Genomic DNA, 16505 nt, shown 5'->3' on the forward strand with positions numbered 1-16505 from the left:
TATGCGTGCATAGGTACACATACAGGCATGTACACGCACGTACATGCACACACGTATACGCACAAATTCATGACGCTCTCAGAGCTAACTTCCGTTGAGGTTCCAGTGGAGAGAGGCAGTTACAGGCTGGAGCAGGGGGTTCTACCGGCTCACACTCATGAAAATCCAGTGTACACACCCTCCCCGCACCACGTTCACTGGTCTCTCCACGGTGGTGTAAATCAGTAGGAGTAGACAGAAGTTGGCTTGCTGCTCCCTATGTCCCCACCACCTCACTCCCTAAAGAGCTAGTCATGAATCGTTGAGTAGCCATGCTGTTGGGGGTGGGGAGTGAGAATTCCCAGCATGTGGAACCCCTTGAGGACAGACACAGCCTGGGTTATTTCTGAAATGTGGCTTTCTTTTTTTTTTTTAATTAATTAATTAATTTATTTATTTGAGAGCGACAGACACAGAGAGAAAGACAGATAGAGGAAGAGAGAGAATGGGCGCGCGAGGGCTTCCAGCCTCTGCAAACGAACTCCAGACGCGTGCGCCCCCTTGTGCATCTGGCTAACGTGGGACCTGGGGAACCGAGCCTCAAACCGGGGTCCTTAGGCTTCACAGGCAAGCGCTTAACTGCTAAGCCATCTCTCCAGCCCTGAAATGTGGCTTTCTTAATGTGACCTCACTTCTGAGCTGTGGGAAGCAGGTCCACCTTGATCCCTCTTTTGCCAGACAGAAAGTTGAGGCCTTCTCTTTTAGGAGCTTCATGGTCCCCAAATCAGGACTTAAATCCAAGGAGTCAGGCATGTCCCACTGGACCAGTGGTATCCCAAGTTTTAGCCCTTTGCAACTTTTCTTCTCATTTTAGAACATTCCCATTGCCGTGTGTGTGTGTGTGTAAAACTTTAAGTGAATTTATTTTAAAAGGAAACATTAATCACACTGTCATAGTGTGAAGATAACTTACAATTAATTTTTTCTTAATTTTCCACCTAAAACCCATCTCATGTGCCTGGATGACAAGCTTTGGGGACCCCCTACTCTTCCAGGCAGGGAGAAGAGAGAGAATGGCAAATACTATTTGTCATTGTCACTAAGAACTGGGGGTGGGGGATAGCAACATCACAGAGAAAGAAGTCAAGGTCCCTGGAGGCCACAGCACCTATTAGAGCTTCAGGCCATTTGCACCCAAGGGCTGCCCAGTGAAGGGTTAAAGCCAGGCTCCCAGCAGCCTTTGCCACCTGGCTGGTCCACTGTTCCTCACTCACATTCTGGGCATGTGGCATTAGAGGTCCTCCCCATGCTGGCCTCCCATTGGCTGCTCAGAGATTTGATGTGACATTCCTTACACATTCCACATTCAGTCACTGGCCAAAACACTCCACCAGAACACTGCCTGGGCAGTGCCAGGAGCACACGGCGGTTTTCTAGATGTGCCTGCTCCCACATGGGGGAGGCATCAGGGCATAGATGAGAGAGGAGCTCTGACTTAGTCAACTCCAAGCAGTATGTTTTGCTGTTTCTCATTTCCAGTTTGACACAGAGACTTGATGAAACTCCACAGATAGATTTCTAAAGAACTGTGTGACTTAGATAGAAGCGCATGCTCTGAAGGCAGCCTCAAAAGAAGGGGTTCCCAAATTTAGCTGAACAACCTGTCACCCAGGCCCACTGTCAGAGATGCTCATGGAACTGGGCACCAGGGTTTCTAAATGCTGCTCGGGTGAACTCTAGAAACTCAATGCCTCTTTCTTGGCCCATAGAAAATGCAGAATTGCATTGTAGGTCTGATGTCTAATCTGCCTTATTTTAAAATATTCTTTGCTATACACACACACACATGCACGGGCTCCAGGCTGAGGTGGTTCAGCAGTGTTGGTAGTAGATCTGTCTCTGGACAGCCAGTTCCTATGTGAGAGTCAAGCTCTCCGTAGCATTTACAGAGAATGTTGGCAAAGGTCAGACCACTATGACCTGGTGACCTAGAACTCCTCTGGATTTAATGCAGCCAAGGCAGGGCCTTCCACCACACCAACAGCCACTGTTTTTTGTTTTCATCACCTAGTGCATGTGGATCAGACTAAGGTGTAAGATCTCAGTTTAGCCTCAAAAGCAGCCTTGGTATGAGACGATAAGGTCGTTTTGCAATCTTTCTGAATTAATCTCCCCTTGCTGGGATCGGGGTATGAAGAATGAGATAAAGTACTTGGCTTGTGGGCACATTTTTGGATTAAACATCAGCCTTGAGAGAGAGAGGGAGAGTCAATATCAAGCGATGATGCCCAGCGCTCAGCACATAGTACCCAGGAAACACACTAATCATGACCCTGAGGGCAAAGTGTTCCCGGCATCAGGGGATCTCAATAGAGCGTCTGTAGGCTTCATGGCATCGCTATGACTCTGGTTTAGTGTCCTCTGTAACAGGTGGGGCTCAGAGGGGTTAAGAGGCATGTGCAGGATGGCCCAGCATAGAGACAAAGCTAGTCACCAGGTCCAGCTGATTCTGAGCCCTCAGCTTCCTCACTTCCTGTGCTGAACACAGCGTACCTGAGTCCAAAGCCCTCACCTATCCGCTGCTCCTGGCCAGATTCAGGCAAAAGGCCGTATCCTTGATGGGGGCTGGGGTCCCAGAGCAGTGACTGTAGGACTCTGTTACTGAGGGAGTCTGGGCTGTGGTTTCAAGTTAGACACGGCCAGTAACCCACCACGCCTGCTCAGCAGCTGCCGGGGGGCGGAGGTTCACTGAACTGGGTCTGCTCAGCTTTTAAGACCTGAGTGCAAAGCTAGGAGGTGCAGCCCCTCCCGCACCGGGCCTCCCAGACATCTGGGGATCTGTGTACCACGGTCGCCTTTGTTCTTTTCCATTGGCATGCTTGAGCAGCAGCTTGCTAACATCAGGCAGGAACCTGCCTCTGGGAGAGGTCGGGTAACCTCAGTGTGCTTCGTGGAGTCACCTCCTTGCTCCCTGCCCCCTCTGGCTCACAGAAGGGCCTGGGAGAGAGGTATTTATGTTGCACAGGGGGCTACCCTCATTGTTGGACATGAAAGGCCTGGTCCACGATATCAAGACACCTCCGTCCTGCCCTGACTTGCTGTCCATCTCTGTCCAGCCTTGCACACCTCCCTACCCCAAGCCTAAGCCTCCACTTCACCCTTCATACAAGGTACGCCAGTCTCAGACCATCAGCATTACACACGTACTTGCCCTGGCAAAGTGCTAGAGAAGCAGCGATCTAATGACTCACTGTGTTGCTGACTAGATAATTCTGGGAGCTCAAGGCGGTCATGGTCAAGTTCCCACATCACATTTCTGCCGCTTTCTCTTGGCTGGGCAGGAAGACCAGCTGTGGCTTCGAGAGATCTCAGTCCTGCCGGCCCACAGCCTAGCCAGCCTTGCCCCTGCGCCTTTCTGTCCCTGAGCTCGTCATAGTGTTCCCCAGCAGTTGTTGGCCATGGCGGTGGTCCAGAGGGACCCCAGCCATGCCTTTGACCAGCAACTCTGCAGAGGAGGTCAGGCCTCCCGAGCCTGCACAAATAGAAATTAGGAGGCAATTAGCCCCCCTGGGTGTGTGAATTTCCTTTTGAGGTTTCAGAGGCAGATTTTTAGCCAAATACAGCATCATTAACAACAATAATGCTGTCCTCAGAGATCCCAGCAGGAGGTTGCTGGCATCCGAGTTCCAGGAAGCCAGAGGGAATGGGAATGCCAGGAGGCAAGAGGCATGGGAACCAGCCTAGCTTGGTGGCACCTGCTTCCCTCACCACGGCCACCTCCCCGTGAGGCTGCGGGGTCACCTGTCAGCAAGGATTGGATGGATTAGGGTTTGGAATCACACTGCTGGTAGGAGCTTGCTCTTGTAGGCAGCAGGGGTCTAGGGGAAGCGAGCCAAGACAAGGGGTCCTGGGGTCGAGCCCCTAGAGCGGTGCTATGACCTCTGATTCGTCACTGTGGCTTTCTGAGCCACATCTGTTAAAAAGACAGACTGCTTTGGACAGCCCACAGAGTTGCGCTGAGGGTAAAATGGGGCAGGCATGTTAACACACTGTGAAGATTGCAAAACCCCATGACATATCAGCTGTCACCTCAATTGCTACACCAGAAGTAGGAGAATAGTTAAGAGCATCACTCAAAGGAACAGACAGCCTGGGTTCAAATCTCAGCTCTATTACCTCTTGGCTGTGTATTCTTGGTGAAGTCACATACCCTCTCTGGACTTCTTATCTGTAAAATGAGGATTATACAGAGACCACCTCAAGGGCTCCTGGGAGGACGCATGCAGATTAACACAGGCAGAGTGCAGAGATCAATGTGGAAGCCAACACAGGCAGAAGTCTGGGCTGTGGGAGTTGGCAGCAGCCAGCCAAGCTCTTCATGTTAGTGGTGGGCAGAGGGGCTGGGAGAAACTGGGGTCCGCTTTCAGGGGAAAAGTACTGAGCCTCACAGAAGAGGGAAGAAAGGACTTTATGAGTACAGCAGGCTAACAGGCCTGTGGCAAGAGTGGTTGAGGCCCCAGAAATCGGGAGTCACCATCAGGGACCATGGCAGCGAGATAGGGAGGAAGGACAGCTCAACCCCAACACTGGAGGAGGGTCCATATCTTGATTTACCTGTCTTGACAGTCTGACCCAAGTAGGTTCCTTAACCTCTGTAGGCCTTGATTTTTCTCATCTGCAGAATGGGAGCCTTGAGACATGTTTGATGCATTCTTGTTAAAAGGATGCCCAAGTTCTTGTGCTTCCTTCCCCAGGCAGGGCAGGATCCGGCTCCAAACTTCACCCTGCGCTCTACTGGCACCTGCAGGGGGTAGATTGGTCAGTCATTCACTGGGTCACCTTCCCCAGATTACTGAGCTGCGTGGGAGCAGCACCCTTAGGCTTGAAAAAGTCTGTAAGACATTCTTTATTTTTTTTAAATACTTTTTTATTTTTTTATCTATTTATTTGAGCCAGAGAGCACGTGCGATAGAGGCAGGGAGAGAGAGAGAAAGAATGGATGTTCCAGAGCTTTCAGCTGCTGCAAACAAACTCCAGACAAATGCGCCACCTTGTGACACTGGCTTATGTGGGTCCTGGGGAATCAAACCTGGGTCCTTTGGCTTTACAGGCAAGAGCCTTAACCACTAAGCCATCTCTCCAGCCCTGTAAGAGATTTCTTGAAGCCATAGGCATCTATTTTTTTTTAATTTTTAAAATTTATTTATTTTAGAGAGGCAGAAAGAGGCAGTTAGAAAAAGAAAAGGCGTGCCGGGGCCTCCAGCTACTACAAATGCACCAGCATGTGAATCCGGCTTCCGTGGGTGCGGGTGAATCGAACCTGGGTCCTTAGGCTTCAAAGGCAAACGCTTTAACCCGCTGAAGCCATCTCTCCAGCCCCACAGTCCATCTCGACTGAGGTTTGGAAGAACTCGGACTTTGGAGGTCAGGGGTCCTCATCACCACTCCTTTCTGGCCGTGCGACTTTTAGGAAGGTTAAGACGTCCCGAGCCTCAGTTTCCTTATCTGTCAAGCGTGGGCAGCCGGCAGAGTCTTCCCCCGTCCCCAGGTGGTGATCTTGAGCAAGACTGGCCGCTCGGGGCACCTGCCACTTTCCCCCCCCCCTCCCCGGCCCCTTGACCCACGCGTGTCCCTCGGTCCCCGCAGGATCGTGCAGATGCTGCTGCCGGTGACGAGCCGCACGCGCGTGCGCCGCAGCGGCATCAGCCCGCTGCACCTGGCGGCCGAGCGCAACCACGACGCCGTGCTGGAGGCGCTGCTGGCGGCGCGCTTCGACGTGAACGCGCCGCTGGCGCCCGAGCGCGCGCGCCTCTACGAGGACCGCCGCAGCTCGGCGCTCTACTTCGCCGTGGTCAACAACAACGTGTACGCCACCGAGCTGCTGCTGCTGGCCGGCGCCGACCCCAACCGCGACGTCATCAGCCCCCTGCTCGTGGCCATCCGCCACGGCTGCCTGCGCACCATGCAGCTGCTGCTCGACCACGGCGCCGACATCGACGCCTACGTCGCCACGCACCCCACCGCCTTCCCGGCCACCATCATGTTCGCCATGAAGTGCCTGTCCCTGCTCAAGTTCCTCATGGACCTCGGCTGCGACGGCGAGCCCTGCTTCTCGTGCCTGTACGGCAACGGCCCGCACCCGCCCGCGCCGCCGCGCTCCGGCCGCTTCCACGACGAGCCCGCCGACGGCAAGGCGCCGTGCGCGGTGCAGGTGCGCGCGGGCGCGGCGGAAGTGGCGAGGGGCGAGCCGGGGGTGGGCGGGCGAGCCGGGGGTGGGCGGGCGAGCCGGGGGTGGGCGGGCGAGCCGGGGGTGGGCGGGCGAGCCGGGGGTGGGCGGGCGAGCCGGGGGTGGGCGGGCGAGCCGGGGGTGGGCGGGCGAGCCGGGGGTGGGCGGGCGAGCCGGGGGTGGGCGGGCGAGCCGGGGGTGGGGGCCCATGAAGGAGCTTCGGAGGCCGTGCGCGGCAGAGGTTTGCGCGCGGTGCAGGCACCGGCGAGAGCGTGACCGAAGTGATTAGCGCGCTCTGGAGGTGGGAAGCAGCCCTGGTTAGCTAGCTCCTTCAGAAGCAGCGGGCTCATGCCTATAAGGAAATGCTTATTGAACAGATTTAACAAGCCGGGCATGGCGCACGCCTTTAGTCCCAGCACTAGGGAGGCAGAGGTAGGAAGAGCGCCGTGAGTTCGAGGCTTCCCTGACATTGAATTCTAGGTCAGCCTGGGCTAGAGTGGAACTCCACAAATCATTTTATACACACACACACACACACACACGAATTTGAGAGAGTGCCAAGTCCTCCTTCCACTGCAAATGAACTCCAGATGCATACACCACTTTGCACATCTGGCTTTACATGGGAACTGGGGAATTGAACCTGGGCCACCAGGCTTTGCAAGCAAGTGCCTTTAACCCCTGAGCCACCTCCCCAACCGTCATGCTTATTTTGATCTGCTGCTGTGTTGGTGAGTTTAAAGAATGCACAGTAGAGCAGGAGATTGTGGGGGGGGGGGGTCTCTGCAAAACCGAGGGACTCAGCACCTTTGACAGAAGTACCCCTGTGGTGTTGAATCAGTAAGATCTGAATGGTGACGTCAGAACAGGCTTCTGTCAAGTCCGCAGAGGTTTCAGAAGCCAGTGATTCAGACGCAGGACCTGTCCATGGTGGTGTTTGAAAGTGAGTGCTTAGCTGTTGCAGCATACTGGCCTGACTGGAATCCCGGCTGCTTGGGAGACTGAGGCAGGTGGACAGCAAGTTCAAGGCCTGCCTGAGCTGCAGAGTGAATGGAAGACTAATTTGGGCAACTTAGTGAAAATACTGTCTCAAAATAAAGAGTTAAAATAAGAGCTAGGGATCGGCTTAGTGCCAGAGCACTTTCACAGTGTGCACAAGGGCCTAGTCCACCCCCCAACACCATGATAAAAAGTCATTTCTCAAAATGAAAACGAAGCCTTGTGTTGGAGGTCACTATCATCACTATCGGCCAGCATGTATGGGCTGCCTGCTGGGTGCAAAGACATCTGTGTTTCTAGTACCAGGATTCTTTTTTAAAAACCTCTTAGAGTGGACGTTGAATATCCATTTCATAGACCAGGAAGTGGAGATTTTGGACCAGCCCAAGTTGTCCATCTTGTGCAGTGGCCTATTTTGAGGGGCTGGGTTTGTAGCAAGGAAGCTAGCCAGGTGTGACCAGTATCTTTCTTGGACGTGTGCCCTACTTCTCTGGCCTCACCTATAGGGTGGCTCATTCCTTTTCAGTTCTGTGAGTTCCTGTCTGCCCCAGAGGTGAGCCGCTGGGCAGGGCCCATCATCGATGTCCTCCTGGACTACGTGGGCAACGTGCAGCTGTGTTCACGGCTGAAGGAGCACATCGACAGCTATGAGGACTGGGCAGTCATCAAGGAGAAGGCAGGTAGGCCTGTTGTTGCTACACATCTCCCCCCCCCACCCCCACCCCCGCCGCCTGACCAACACGCGCACACACACAGACCCAGGCCCCAGGGAATGTGGCTGATACAAATAGCCTATGCCAGGCTCTGCTGCTCTGCCTGCTGCAGCGTGTTAGCACCGCCTGGGTTGATCAGTGAGGACATCAAGCCTCAGAGAGATTCTGTCACCTGGGTCAAAGTCACATAGTAAGATAGTAGCAGAACATGGTTACAACCCAGACCTGACAGCCCGTAGTTCCTACTCTAAATCTATGTGAAATAGTTCTGGTGCTCTGAGGGACTTGTCAGGTTTGTTGTCCACATGTTGGGGCTCCTGTGAGGTAGTGTGGCTGGTAGAGGAGAAGGTGGTCACCATCTAGGGCATCCCCAGCTGGGGAGTACCCAAAGGGCAGCTTCTGACTCTGCCATCTGGGGCAGGCCCAAGAGTGCACTCCCACCTGATTCGAGGTGTGCCAGGGTCATTTTTTTTTAATTTTTTATTTATTTATTTGAGAGCGACAGACACAGAGAGAAAGACAGATAGAGGGAGAGAGAGAGAATGGGCGCGCCAGGGCCTCCAGCCTCTGCAAACGAACTCCAGACACGTGCGCCCCCTTGTGCATCTGGCTAACGTGGGACCTGGGGAACCGGGCCTCGAACCGAGGTTCTTAGGCTTCACAGGCAAGCGCTTAGCCGCTAAGCCATTTCTCCAGCCCCAGGGTCATTTTTCACAGACCACTTTGGAGCAGCCCCGAGCTCTGAGCCAGGCTTTACAGAGACAGGCAGGACGGTGGCAGGCAGGGCCCTTCCCACCTGAACGGAGGAGGGGGAAGGCTTGTGTTCCAACCCCTTCTAGCAAGCCAGGTGGAGCAGCCTGGGTAACTCGGGCCCAGGAGGCCAGAGCCTCATTATAGCCACCTGGCCAGGTGAGACAGCAGGACAGTCAGGCTGGACGCTGCAGTGCTAGCAATGGGCATGTGCCAGGAGGGTTCCTGACACCCCAGGAACTTGCTTGGGTTCTGAGGGGTACCAACCTGTCTCTGATTAAGTGTCTGTCAGCAGTTAATATGCAGAGACTGGCATGTAGCATGTTATTACCATGTCACTGTCTCCTGTAGATCCCCAATTCTGCCTCTCCCAGTTTCTCCTGCTCTTGCCCTCCTCCTTTGAGCCCTACCCTACTGCACAGCCAGCCACTAGCTGTACAGAAAAGACTCAGTGGATGTCTCTGGGGAAGTTAGTGGTAGCAGCGGGTAGAGGGTAGCCACTTGCCACTCACTCAGGCACAGCTTGGAATAAACAATTAACCTTCATGGAACCATTAACTGTCTGCTGTCACCATGATCCTTGGCCACTAGAGGGTGGGATGGTCCATGTGTAGACAGGAACACCACCAGCTCTGTCTCTTGCTCCTGCCATCCCTAGAGAAGAGTCATCTTTCACAACTAGATCCCATCCTGGGGACTGAGACCCTCAGTAAATGTTTTCGAGCAAGTGGAGCACCCAGTTCTGACAGTACCTGTCTTGGCTCCTTTCAAGCCATCGCCCATCTGCACATTCTCCTGCCTGTGCGCTGGGTGTGCTGAACTTGACGTCATTACTCTGGGAGAAGCAGACTGTGGCTCTGGCATGTGGCATAAAGAATCGTTCATGGCACCATGTCTTATGCTCCCAGTTCGCTTGGCTTCTCTTTTCACAAAAAAATGTCCTTGCTTTCCCAGAAGGAAGCTCTGGGCGTGGAGGGGTCAGGATGGCTCATGGACGCCCCTCTGAGAGTGCTGTGGCCACTCAGCCCTCTTGTCATCTTCCCTACTTGGAATGCCCTTACCTCCTTCCTTGCCCTGGAACATTCCTGCCTGCCCCTGAGGACCTCTCTCAGATGCTGCCCTCTGGTGTGGATCCTTCTCCACAGCACCCAAGGTGTCTGTGGTCGAGCGTGTGCTTATTAAAATAATGACAAGCCCAAGTTTGGCAAATATCTTCCCCATGCCCCAATAAATTACCACTACCAGCTTGGTCCCTGCTCCTGCCTCTCCCCACCTCCACTCCCTTGCCAGGCAAATGCTTGCTTGCATACAAGCATAAGGCACTCCATGAGCATCTGGAGGCGTCAGGGTGGGGCCCCAGGGACCTCCTCTATCCTCTTAAGTTCCAGCAGAAGTCCAGAGCTGGGTTCAATGAATGGCATCACCTGAGAGATCAGAGTCCAGCCTCCTTGGGGAAGCTGTGTTTGGGGGTCTGGAGTGTGTGTGAGACAAGGAGATGCGTGAATCTCAGGAGCATCCTGGCCAGGGTCAGAGTCTCACCAAGGAAGTGACATGGCACCTACTCTGGCCACCTGGGTGGTGCAGACCCATTCCTGCTGTAGGTGGGAAGCCATTTGGCCAGTCCCTGCTTTGGGGAGCTTTTGGGGTTACTCTCTGGGACCCAGCCATGCTGTAGATTGAGGTCGCAGTCTATACTGTTTGCTCCTTTTTCTAGAACCTCCTAGACCTCTGGCTCACCTCTGCCGGCTGCGGGTTCGGAAAGCCATTGGGAAATACCGGATAAAACTCCTGGACACGTTGCCACTCCCAGGCAGGCTGATCAGATACCTGAAATATGAGAACGCTCAGTAATGGCCTTGAGGAGGAGGAAGAGGAGGAGCGGCCTCAGACTATTTGTATGACGTCTCAGGATGGTGATGTCCACATCCAAGGGCATCTTGTGACAGAACGAGCCTGCGGGTGCCGGGTTTCAGCAACAGAGCTTTGCCCAGAGTAAGAGCTCAGTGAATCCGGTAGAGCTGCTTATTTCAAACTGTTGAATGGATTCCAGGTCAGCTCTACCCTTGGGCAGGCTAAAGACCTTGGTACTGGGGCCAGGGCAGAGCTTGAGTTGGCCTGGGAAAGGCAGTCCCGTGGGGACGCTGGCCCCTATCTGGACTGCATTGGGGAAACAAGGATGACTTTGCTGTGTCACCCTTCCGCTGGACTTTGAACTTTCTCCTCAAAGTCGAGGCACACATCCAGGAAGGAGACCCTTGATCCAGAGGGCTTCCCTGGGCACAATAAATATTGCACACAGACGTCCTGCCCTGTCAAGTCCCTCTCTCCGGTTTTCCCTAGACCAGAGAATCTAAGCTCTGCCCCTGGCAGTAATGGGGTCTTGGCAGGGGGTGGTGACAGGGCATGCAGATCTCTGAATGTGCCACTTTTTTTGGCGGGGGTGGGGGTTCTCAAAGACACAAGTGGGTATTTCCTTCATGGACCAGGAGAGGCCCAGTCAATCACCATGGCAACAAGAACTGCATCACTAGTGGAGTTCCATGCCCACAAGTCAACCCTCTCCCCCCGACATCTGGGGTGATCTTACACACTTCCCCGCCCTCCTGCCCAACCCTGATTTTCTAAGAATGTTGAGATAGTAAGGAAAACAGTCCATCTCGGGGCTGGCCAGGGTCAACCTCAGAGGCGTAAGACCTGAGAGTATCTGAAGCCCCGGCCTCTGTGGGTCAGGCCACACAGGAGCAGGTCTCTCTCCACGGAGGTGCGCCACCGTCACAGCGCTTGCTCTGGGGCCTGCAGCTGAGGCCCAGCACTTGATGTTTGCGCAGGACTGACTCCGTGCTCTTCTGAAAGCTGCTCCCGCACGGCCAGTCCTCGAATCCGGGAGGGTCTTCAGCAAGACCAAGGGCAGCTTCTGGACTTTGGAAAGTCAGCAGCTGGATAGGCGGAGGAGCCCTGGCTTCAGGCCAGCTCTGTCATGGGTATGCCCGTCTGGGGCCTCAGCTCCCTCACCTGTACAGTGGGGTGGAACGATGCCTGGGAGCCTTGCTGGCACTGATATTCTGGATGTTCACAGAATCAGTAGTTCTCTGTGTCCCTGTGAAGGGAGCAAGTCTTTCTGGCTCAGAGGGGCCTTAGCTGTGTCCTGCCCATACCCTTAAGATCCTCGGGGGGAGAGAGACCCCCCCCCCAGGAGGGGAAAGAACTTGCCTGAGGACACACAGCGAGTCCTTTCAGAGGTGTGGGGGACTCTTCAACTTTGTGATTGGCTGAGGTCCCATGATGCCTTGCTGGTGAAAGCCCAGAAGGAGGTGCATTCTGTCTCCTGGGGAATGCTCAGCCCCTCAGGTACAGGCGATGGTGCTAAGTATGGCTCGGCTCAGGGACTCTGAATGAAAGAGGCTTTTGTTGGCATTGCACCAGAAAACCCTGGATGACTGTCGATTAAAAGCAATTGGAAAGGAGGCAAGGGTGAGCTGAGGCATCGGCTCACTGGTCTGTCAGCTGACTGGGATGCATGCAGGCTGGTGGGCTACAGCACTGAATAGAACCCCTTACAACGTAGAGTGAAATCAGGCAGCGGCCATACATCTTCCTACTTAGGACCCCAGGCGCTGGACAGAATGAATGCTGGTTCTGAAAAAGGGGGCCCTGGAGGAAAAGAGGTACAAAGGTGGTGGGGCTTGGCCCCTGCATGCAGTATGGTTACCAGCCATCTGGTGTCAAGCTCCGTGGCTTGGGTGGCATCAGTACTACGAAGGATGTGGATGTGTGTACGTCCACACTGTGGGTCATAGAACTGGTCAGCCCCTTCCAGGGGTCTTGTTTAGCCTTGACTTTTATACATCCCTGCCCTCATCTCCACAACTCTGCATCTAAGCATCGTCTGAAGCCTGCCCCACCTTGCTGGTACCGTGGCTGGTTTGTTTTTCTAACCTGCTCTGTCCGACCTGGGTTAGGCAGCCTGGTATGAGGGCTGCGCGGCTGCAGATGCAGTGTGCCAGGCATTTATCCAGTCGACAATCCATGGAACAGACCTGGGCCTGATCACATTTTTTTTTTTTTTAATGAGATTTCAGCACAGACATGTAGCTTGCCTAAGAGCATGGGCCAGATGCAAGCTTTGAACCCCTTTGCCCCACACTACTTAGTAAGGCGCACCACAGCGGATTCAGAGAGCCTGTGTGGCGATGCAGAGGGCAGACAAGGACACACACCTGGCTCCAGGTCCCTCGCCGTCTCTATGACCAGCGCTTAGGCTGAGAACCTGCGTCTTCCCACGTACTAGATTTCAAGCTTCCGGGACTCTGAGTGCTTCTGAAGCAGATCGTCAGACAGAAACCGTCAGGATGCTGCCCGCTTCCCTGTGGCAAGGTGCCCCTGCAGCAGACTCTGGTAGAGTCCTAGGGGAAAACCAGGCTGAGGCACACGAGCCCTGTGCGGCTTCTAGTCCCGAAGGCTGCATTAGCTAAGGACCAACTCGGACATGGTCAGGCTGTGAGGGAGAAAGCCCGGTGCGGCAAAGGTCCATCTGTACACCTGATCAGGTCTCCCATGCTGCAGGTGAAGAGACCGAGGCTGCAGGAGAGAGACCTGCCTGCTGATTAGGGCGCAGAGTCTCGCCCCTGCCCTGCCGGGCGAGGCTGTGAGGCCTGTGGTTTGAACAACTGCACAGCCTGGCACCCTCAGGCTTTGTTGACCGTGGAGTCATGACCATGATTCCAGAGCATGCTGGGCCAGGGAGCAGGTGGTGGCCCCTCCAGTGGCTTTGCCCCCTGGGCACTATCAGAACAAAACCTGCTCAACTGCCCCCCCCCCCATGCTGTCACAGGCAGAGAAGCCTGTTGACAGGTGCCTGGAATGTAACTTTGACTGAGGGCAATCAGCAGGGAAACCAGGGTGCTGCTCTGGGGTTTCAGGATTTGGTTTTATTTTGTTTTGGTCTGCTGTGGACATTGAACCAATGATTATGCTTAAAAGAGTCTGTTTTGGTCAAATCAACTCTTTGTGGTCACAAGAAACTGAAATCCTATTTTGCTCAATTTTTTCTGCTAACCAGGGTTGGGCACAGCTGCCTTGGTACAACATAGGCTCTCCGGCCAGAACTGTAGTTCTGCCTGACATGAGCCCAGAGCAGTGTGGACCATCCAGGACTCAAGCCTCACCTGTCCATCTTCTGACGTTTGGACAAGAGGGTCCTTTACCCCCTCCGTTCCTCCCTCATTCGCTCCCCACCTCCCTCCTATGCACTGAGCTGTGGCTTCTAGCATTCGTCCGCAGACACCCTCCGTGTCCTCCTTCAGCCTGGGCATAGCTCTCAGCTTGGGACCTTTCACTTCATGACACCCAAGAGGTGGAAACTGAAAAAGAAACGTCTTTATTATTTTAACGTCAATATTTACAGAAAACCAAAGGAACAAGAGGGATGAGCTTCCTCAGTGGGAGGCAGCAAACAGGTGTAAAGCTGGTTTGTAGGGTGGCTGCTGGGCCAGGGTCCCGCTGTTTGTGGGCTCCATAGGGTCGGGGTTAGGGGGGGTTAAACTGCTGGGCTCCAGACTACTTGTGGAGAGGTCAGATGTGTCCAGCCTCACAGGCTACAATGGTGCCTGCCAGAGAAGCCCCCGCCCCACACACACACAAAGGGAAGGAGCATTGGGAATGCCCAAGAGACCACGTCACAGCCCAGTCTTCTCCTCACAAGGAGAGCTCATCAGGGCTCCCCATCCTACAGGCTGGAGGAGGGGCCAAGACCTTCCCAGCCCAGCTAGAGGTAACCAAAGACATTGAAGATGGGTGGAGGCATGGCCGGCTTGGTGGGGATGGGCTTCAAAACCACTGGTCTGTACACTTTTGGCCCAGAGCTATCCACATCCTTGCAGAAGTGGGCCAGCTCCCCTGGCAAAGTGGGGCTTGTCCTCCACAGACCTAGATTGGGCATTGGGCCTTGAGGCAGGGCCCCTGGGGGACAGGGGAAGATGGGCTGTCCGTGGTACTGGAAAGGGCAGCAGCTCCAAGCATCAAGGCAACCCACCAGGGAGACCCCAGGCATCCTGAGTGGCTCCTTGTCAGCCAATGCCCTTGGGGACATGGGCACTGGGGCAGTATCGGGTCCCAGGGACTCCAGACCCTTGCAATTTTTTTTACTTTCGTAAGGAGGTGTTTCCCTGGAGCTGAAGCCCACCTCCAGCCCCATGGGGTAGCTGTGGGTGGGCCTGGGCTCTTCCCAGAAGGAAGCAGGCAGCTGTCTTTTCCTCATGGGCACCTGGCCAGGCCTAGCAGCCTCCGGGCTTGGCCCCCGGAGGCTGTGCTCCATAGACAGGCACTCCTCTCTGAATGGGCCTCCCAGGGCCTGCTCCTTGCAACCTCCAGCCCGGTCGAGGCTGGAATCAGGGCCCAGATGAAGAGGCAGCCTTGTGGGCCGGTCCTCAGGACCCCTCTGCAGATGGGGCTCCGCCACCCTGCCTGGCAGGCCCCTCGGCAGCCGGGGGCACCTCTGGGAGAAGCGTTTCAGCTGCTTCTGCAGGTACTTGCGGTGGTCCACAGAGCGGCGGCAGGGCGCCGACTTGTCCAGGGCCGCCTTGATGTCGCTGGAAGCCAGGTTCACAAAGCTCAGCAGGGTCTTCACGTCACTGTCGGCTGCCATCACCAGGGGGCCACTGCACAGGGCTTTCCATGAAGAGCACAGGCTCTGCTGGGGGCTGGCTTCGGGGAGGGCGCTCAGAAGACCTGGGCGACAGGACAGACAGTTGGAATCTCTCCAGAGCAGCCAAACCCGGGCCCTCCCCAAGGCCACCTAACCTGAGGGCCAAAAGCATTCCTGCTCCAACACTTTTGGGTCCTAAACAGATCTCTGGGTAGTGAGGCACCTAAGTCACCAAGCATTTCCTGAGCATCGGAGGCGGGACAGATGCTAACAGCGTCATTTAGCCTTCTGGGGTCTACTTCTCTCTTGTTGCAGCCTAAGAGGCTCAGAGAAGTCCGGCAACTTGCTCAAGGCTACCCAGCCACAAGTGGCATTGCCGGGGCCACATTCCCAGCTGGCTGCCTTTCCCACCTACTGCACAGCCAACCTGCGTGACGAGCCAGCCAACTTTGTATCTGCAGAAGCAACCGCTGCACTTTGAAGACGCCAAACGCCTTCCTTCCTCCTAGTGACCTCCCCCTCCCCGCCCCCCGCCCCCTCCGCGGTCCCCACGCTCCACCCCCAACTCTCACGCAGGACCGGGAGGACCCCTGTCTAGCACGTAATCGAGACCTGCCTTGTGGGCCCTTCTCAGGCTGCTGGCCGCGGGGACTCCCCGTTAGAAGCATCTGCAGCGATTTCATGCCTCCTGGGCCACCACCCACAGCACTGCGCCCCTCCCCCAGGCCCCGGCGGCCCATGCCGTGGCCCCCACCCAGCCAGGCCCAGCCGCTGGGCCTCCACACACTGACCGAAGGTGCGAGCCGGGCCCGCCGACGTGGCCCGGCAGGGCAGGCAGGTTCCCCGCCGCAGACCTGGGCAGGCCCGGCGAGCCAGCCGCGAGCTCCGTGCAGGGCGAAGAGAGCGTTTGTGCAACCCTCGAGTGGGCTGAATGGAGGACAAGTCCGGAGCTGGGGGGCCCTCAGGCCAATCAGGAGCGCCTCTCCAGATACAAAGCATCCCAATCAGGCGGCGGCGCCCCGGTCCCACATTCTTTGCCGTCACAAATTGTCACCATGGGGACCATCACAAAAAAGACAGCTCCCAAATGCAATCATTTCCCGGTAAATTTCTACCCTTCAGCCCCGCTCTCCCTGGCCTCCACGCCCCTCCTCCCCTTGACCTCGGTACCCTGGTTTCTCAAGGGGGTGGTGTG

General features: G+C 55.4%; 2 protein-coding genes across 4 annotated transcripts in view; one reads left to right on the forward strand and one right to left on the reverse strand.

Moving 5' to 3' along the window:
* Nucleotides 1-10967, forward strand: part of Asb2 (ankyrin repeat and SOCS box containing 2) — a 40718-nt gene extending 29751 nt beyond the window's left edge. The window contains exons 8-10 of the mRNA XM_045154766.1: nt 5626-6190; nt 7731-7884; nt 10382-10967. Coding sequence (XP_045010701.1) covers nt 5626-6190; nt 7731-7884; nt 10382-10518 — 856 coding nt within the window. The 3' untranslated portion in view covers nt 10519-10967. The remainder of the gene's footprint in view (nt 1-5625; nt 6191-7730; nt 7885-10381) is intronic.
* A 3115-nt stretch (nt 10968-14082) lies between these two features.
* Nucleotides 14083-16220, reverse strand: Fam181a (family with sequence similarity 181 member A). 3 transcript variants are annotated; one of them, XM_004649314.2, is made up of 2 exons: nt 16102-16220; nt 14083-15393 (listed from the first exon to the last, which is right to left on the reverse strand). In XM_004649314.2, exon 2 carries the CDS (start codon nt 15308-15310, stop codon nt 14432-14434), a length of 879 nt encoding a protein of 292 aa, XP_004649371.1. In that variant the 5' UTR covers nt 15311-15393; nt 16102-16220; the 3' UTR covers nt 14083-14431. The 3 variants fall into 3 exon arrangements, with proteins under 3 accessions (XP_004649371.1, XP_045011141.1, XP_045011139.1); XM_045155206.1 differs by lacking the exon at nt 16102-16220 and adding an exon at nt 15923-15993; XM_045155204.1 differs by lacking the exon at nt 16102-16220 and adding an exon at nt 15738-15741.
* Nucleotides 16221-16505: the final 285 nt, after the last annotated feature.

Source organism: Jaculus jaculus, chromosome 7, assembly GCF_020740685.1.
Source record: "Jaculus jaculus isolate mJacJac1 chromosome 7, mJacJac1.mat.Y.cur, whole genome shotgun sequence".
NCBI lineage: Eukaryota > Metazoa > Chordata > Mammalia > Rodentia > Dipodidae > Jaculus > Jaculus jaculus.

Excerpts from the sequence above, each read along its gene's own strand:
- Fam181a (XM_004649314.2), bottom strand. The coding sequence starts at position 15,310 with ATGGCAGCCGACAGTGACGTGAAGACCCTGCTGAGCTTTGTGAACCTG.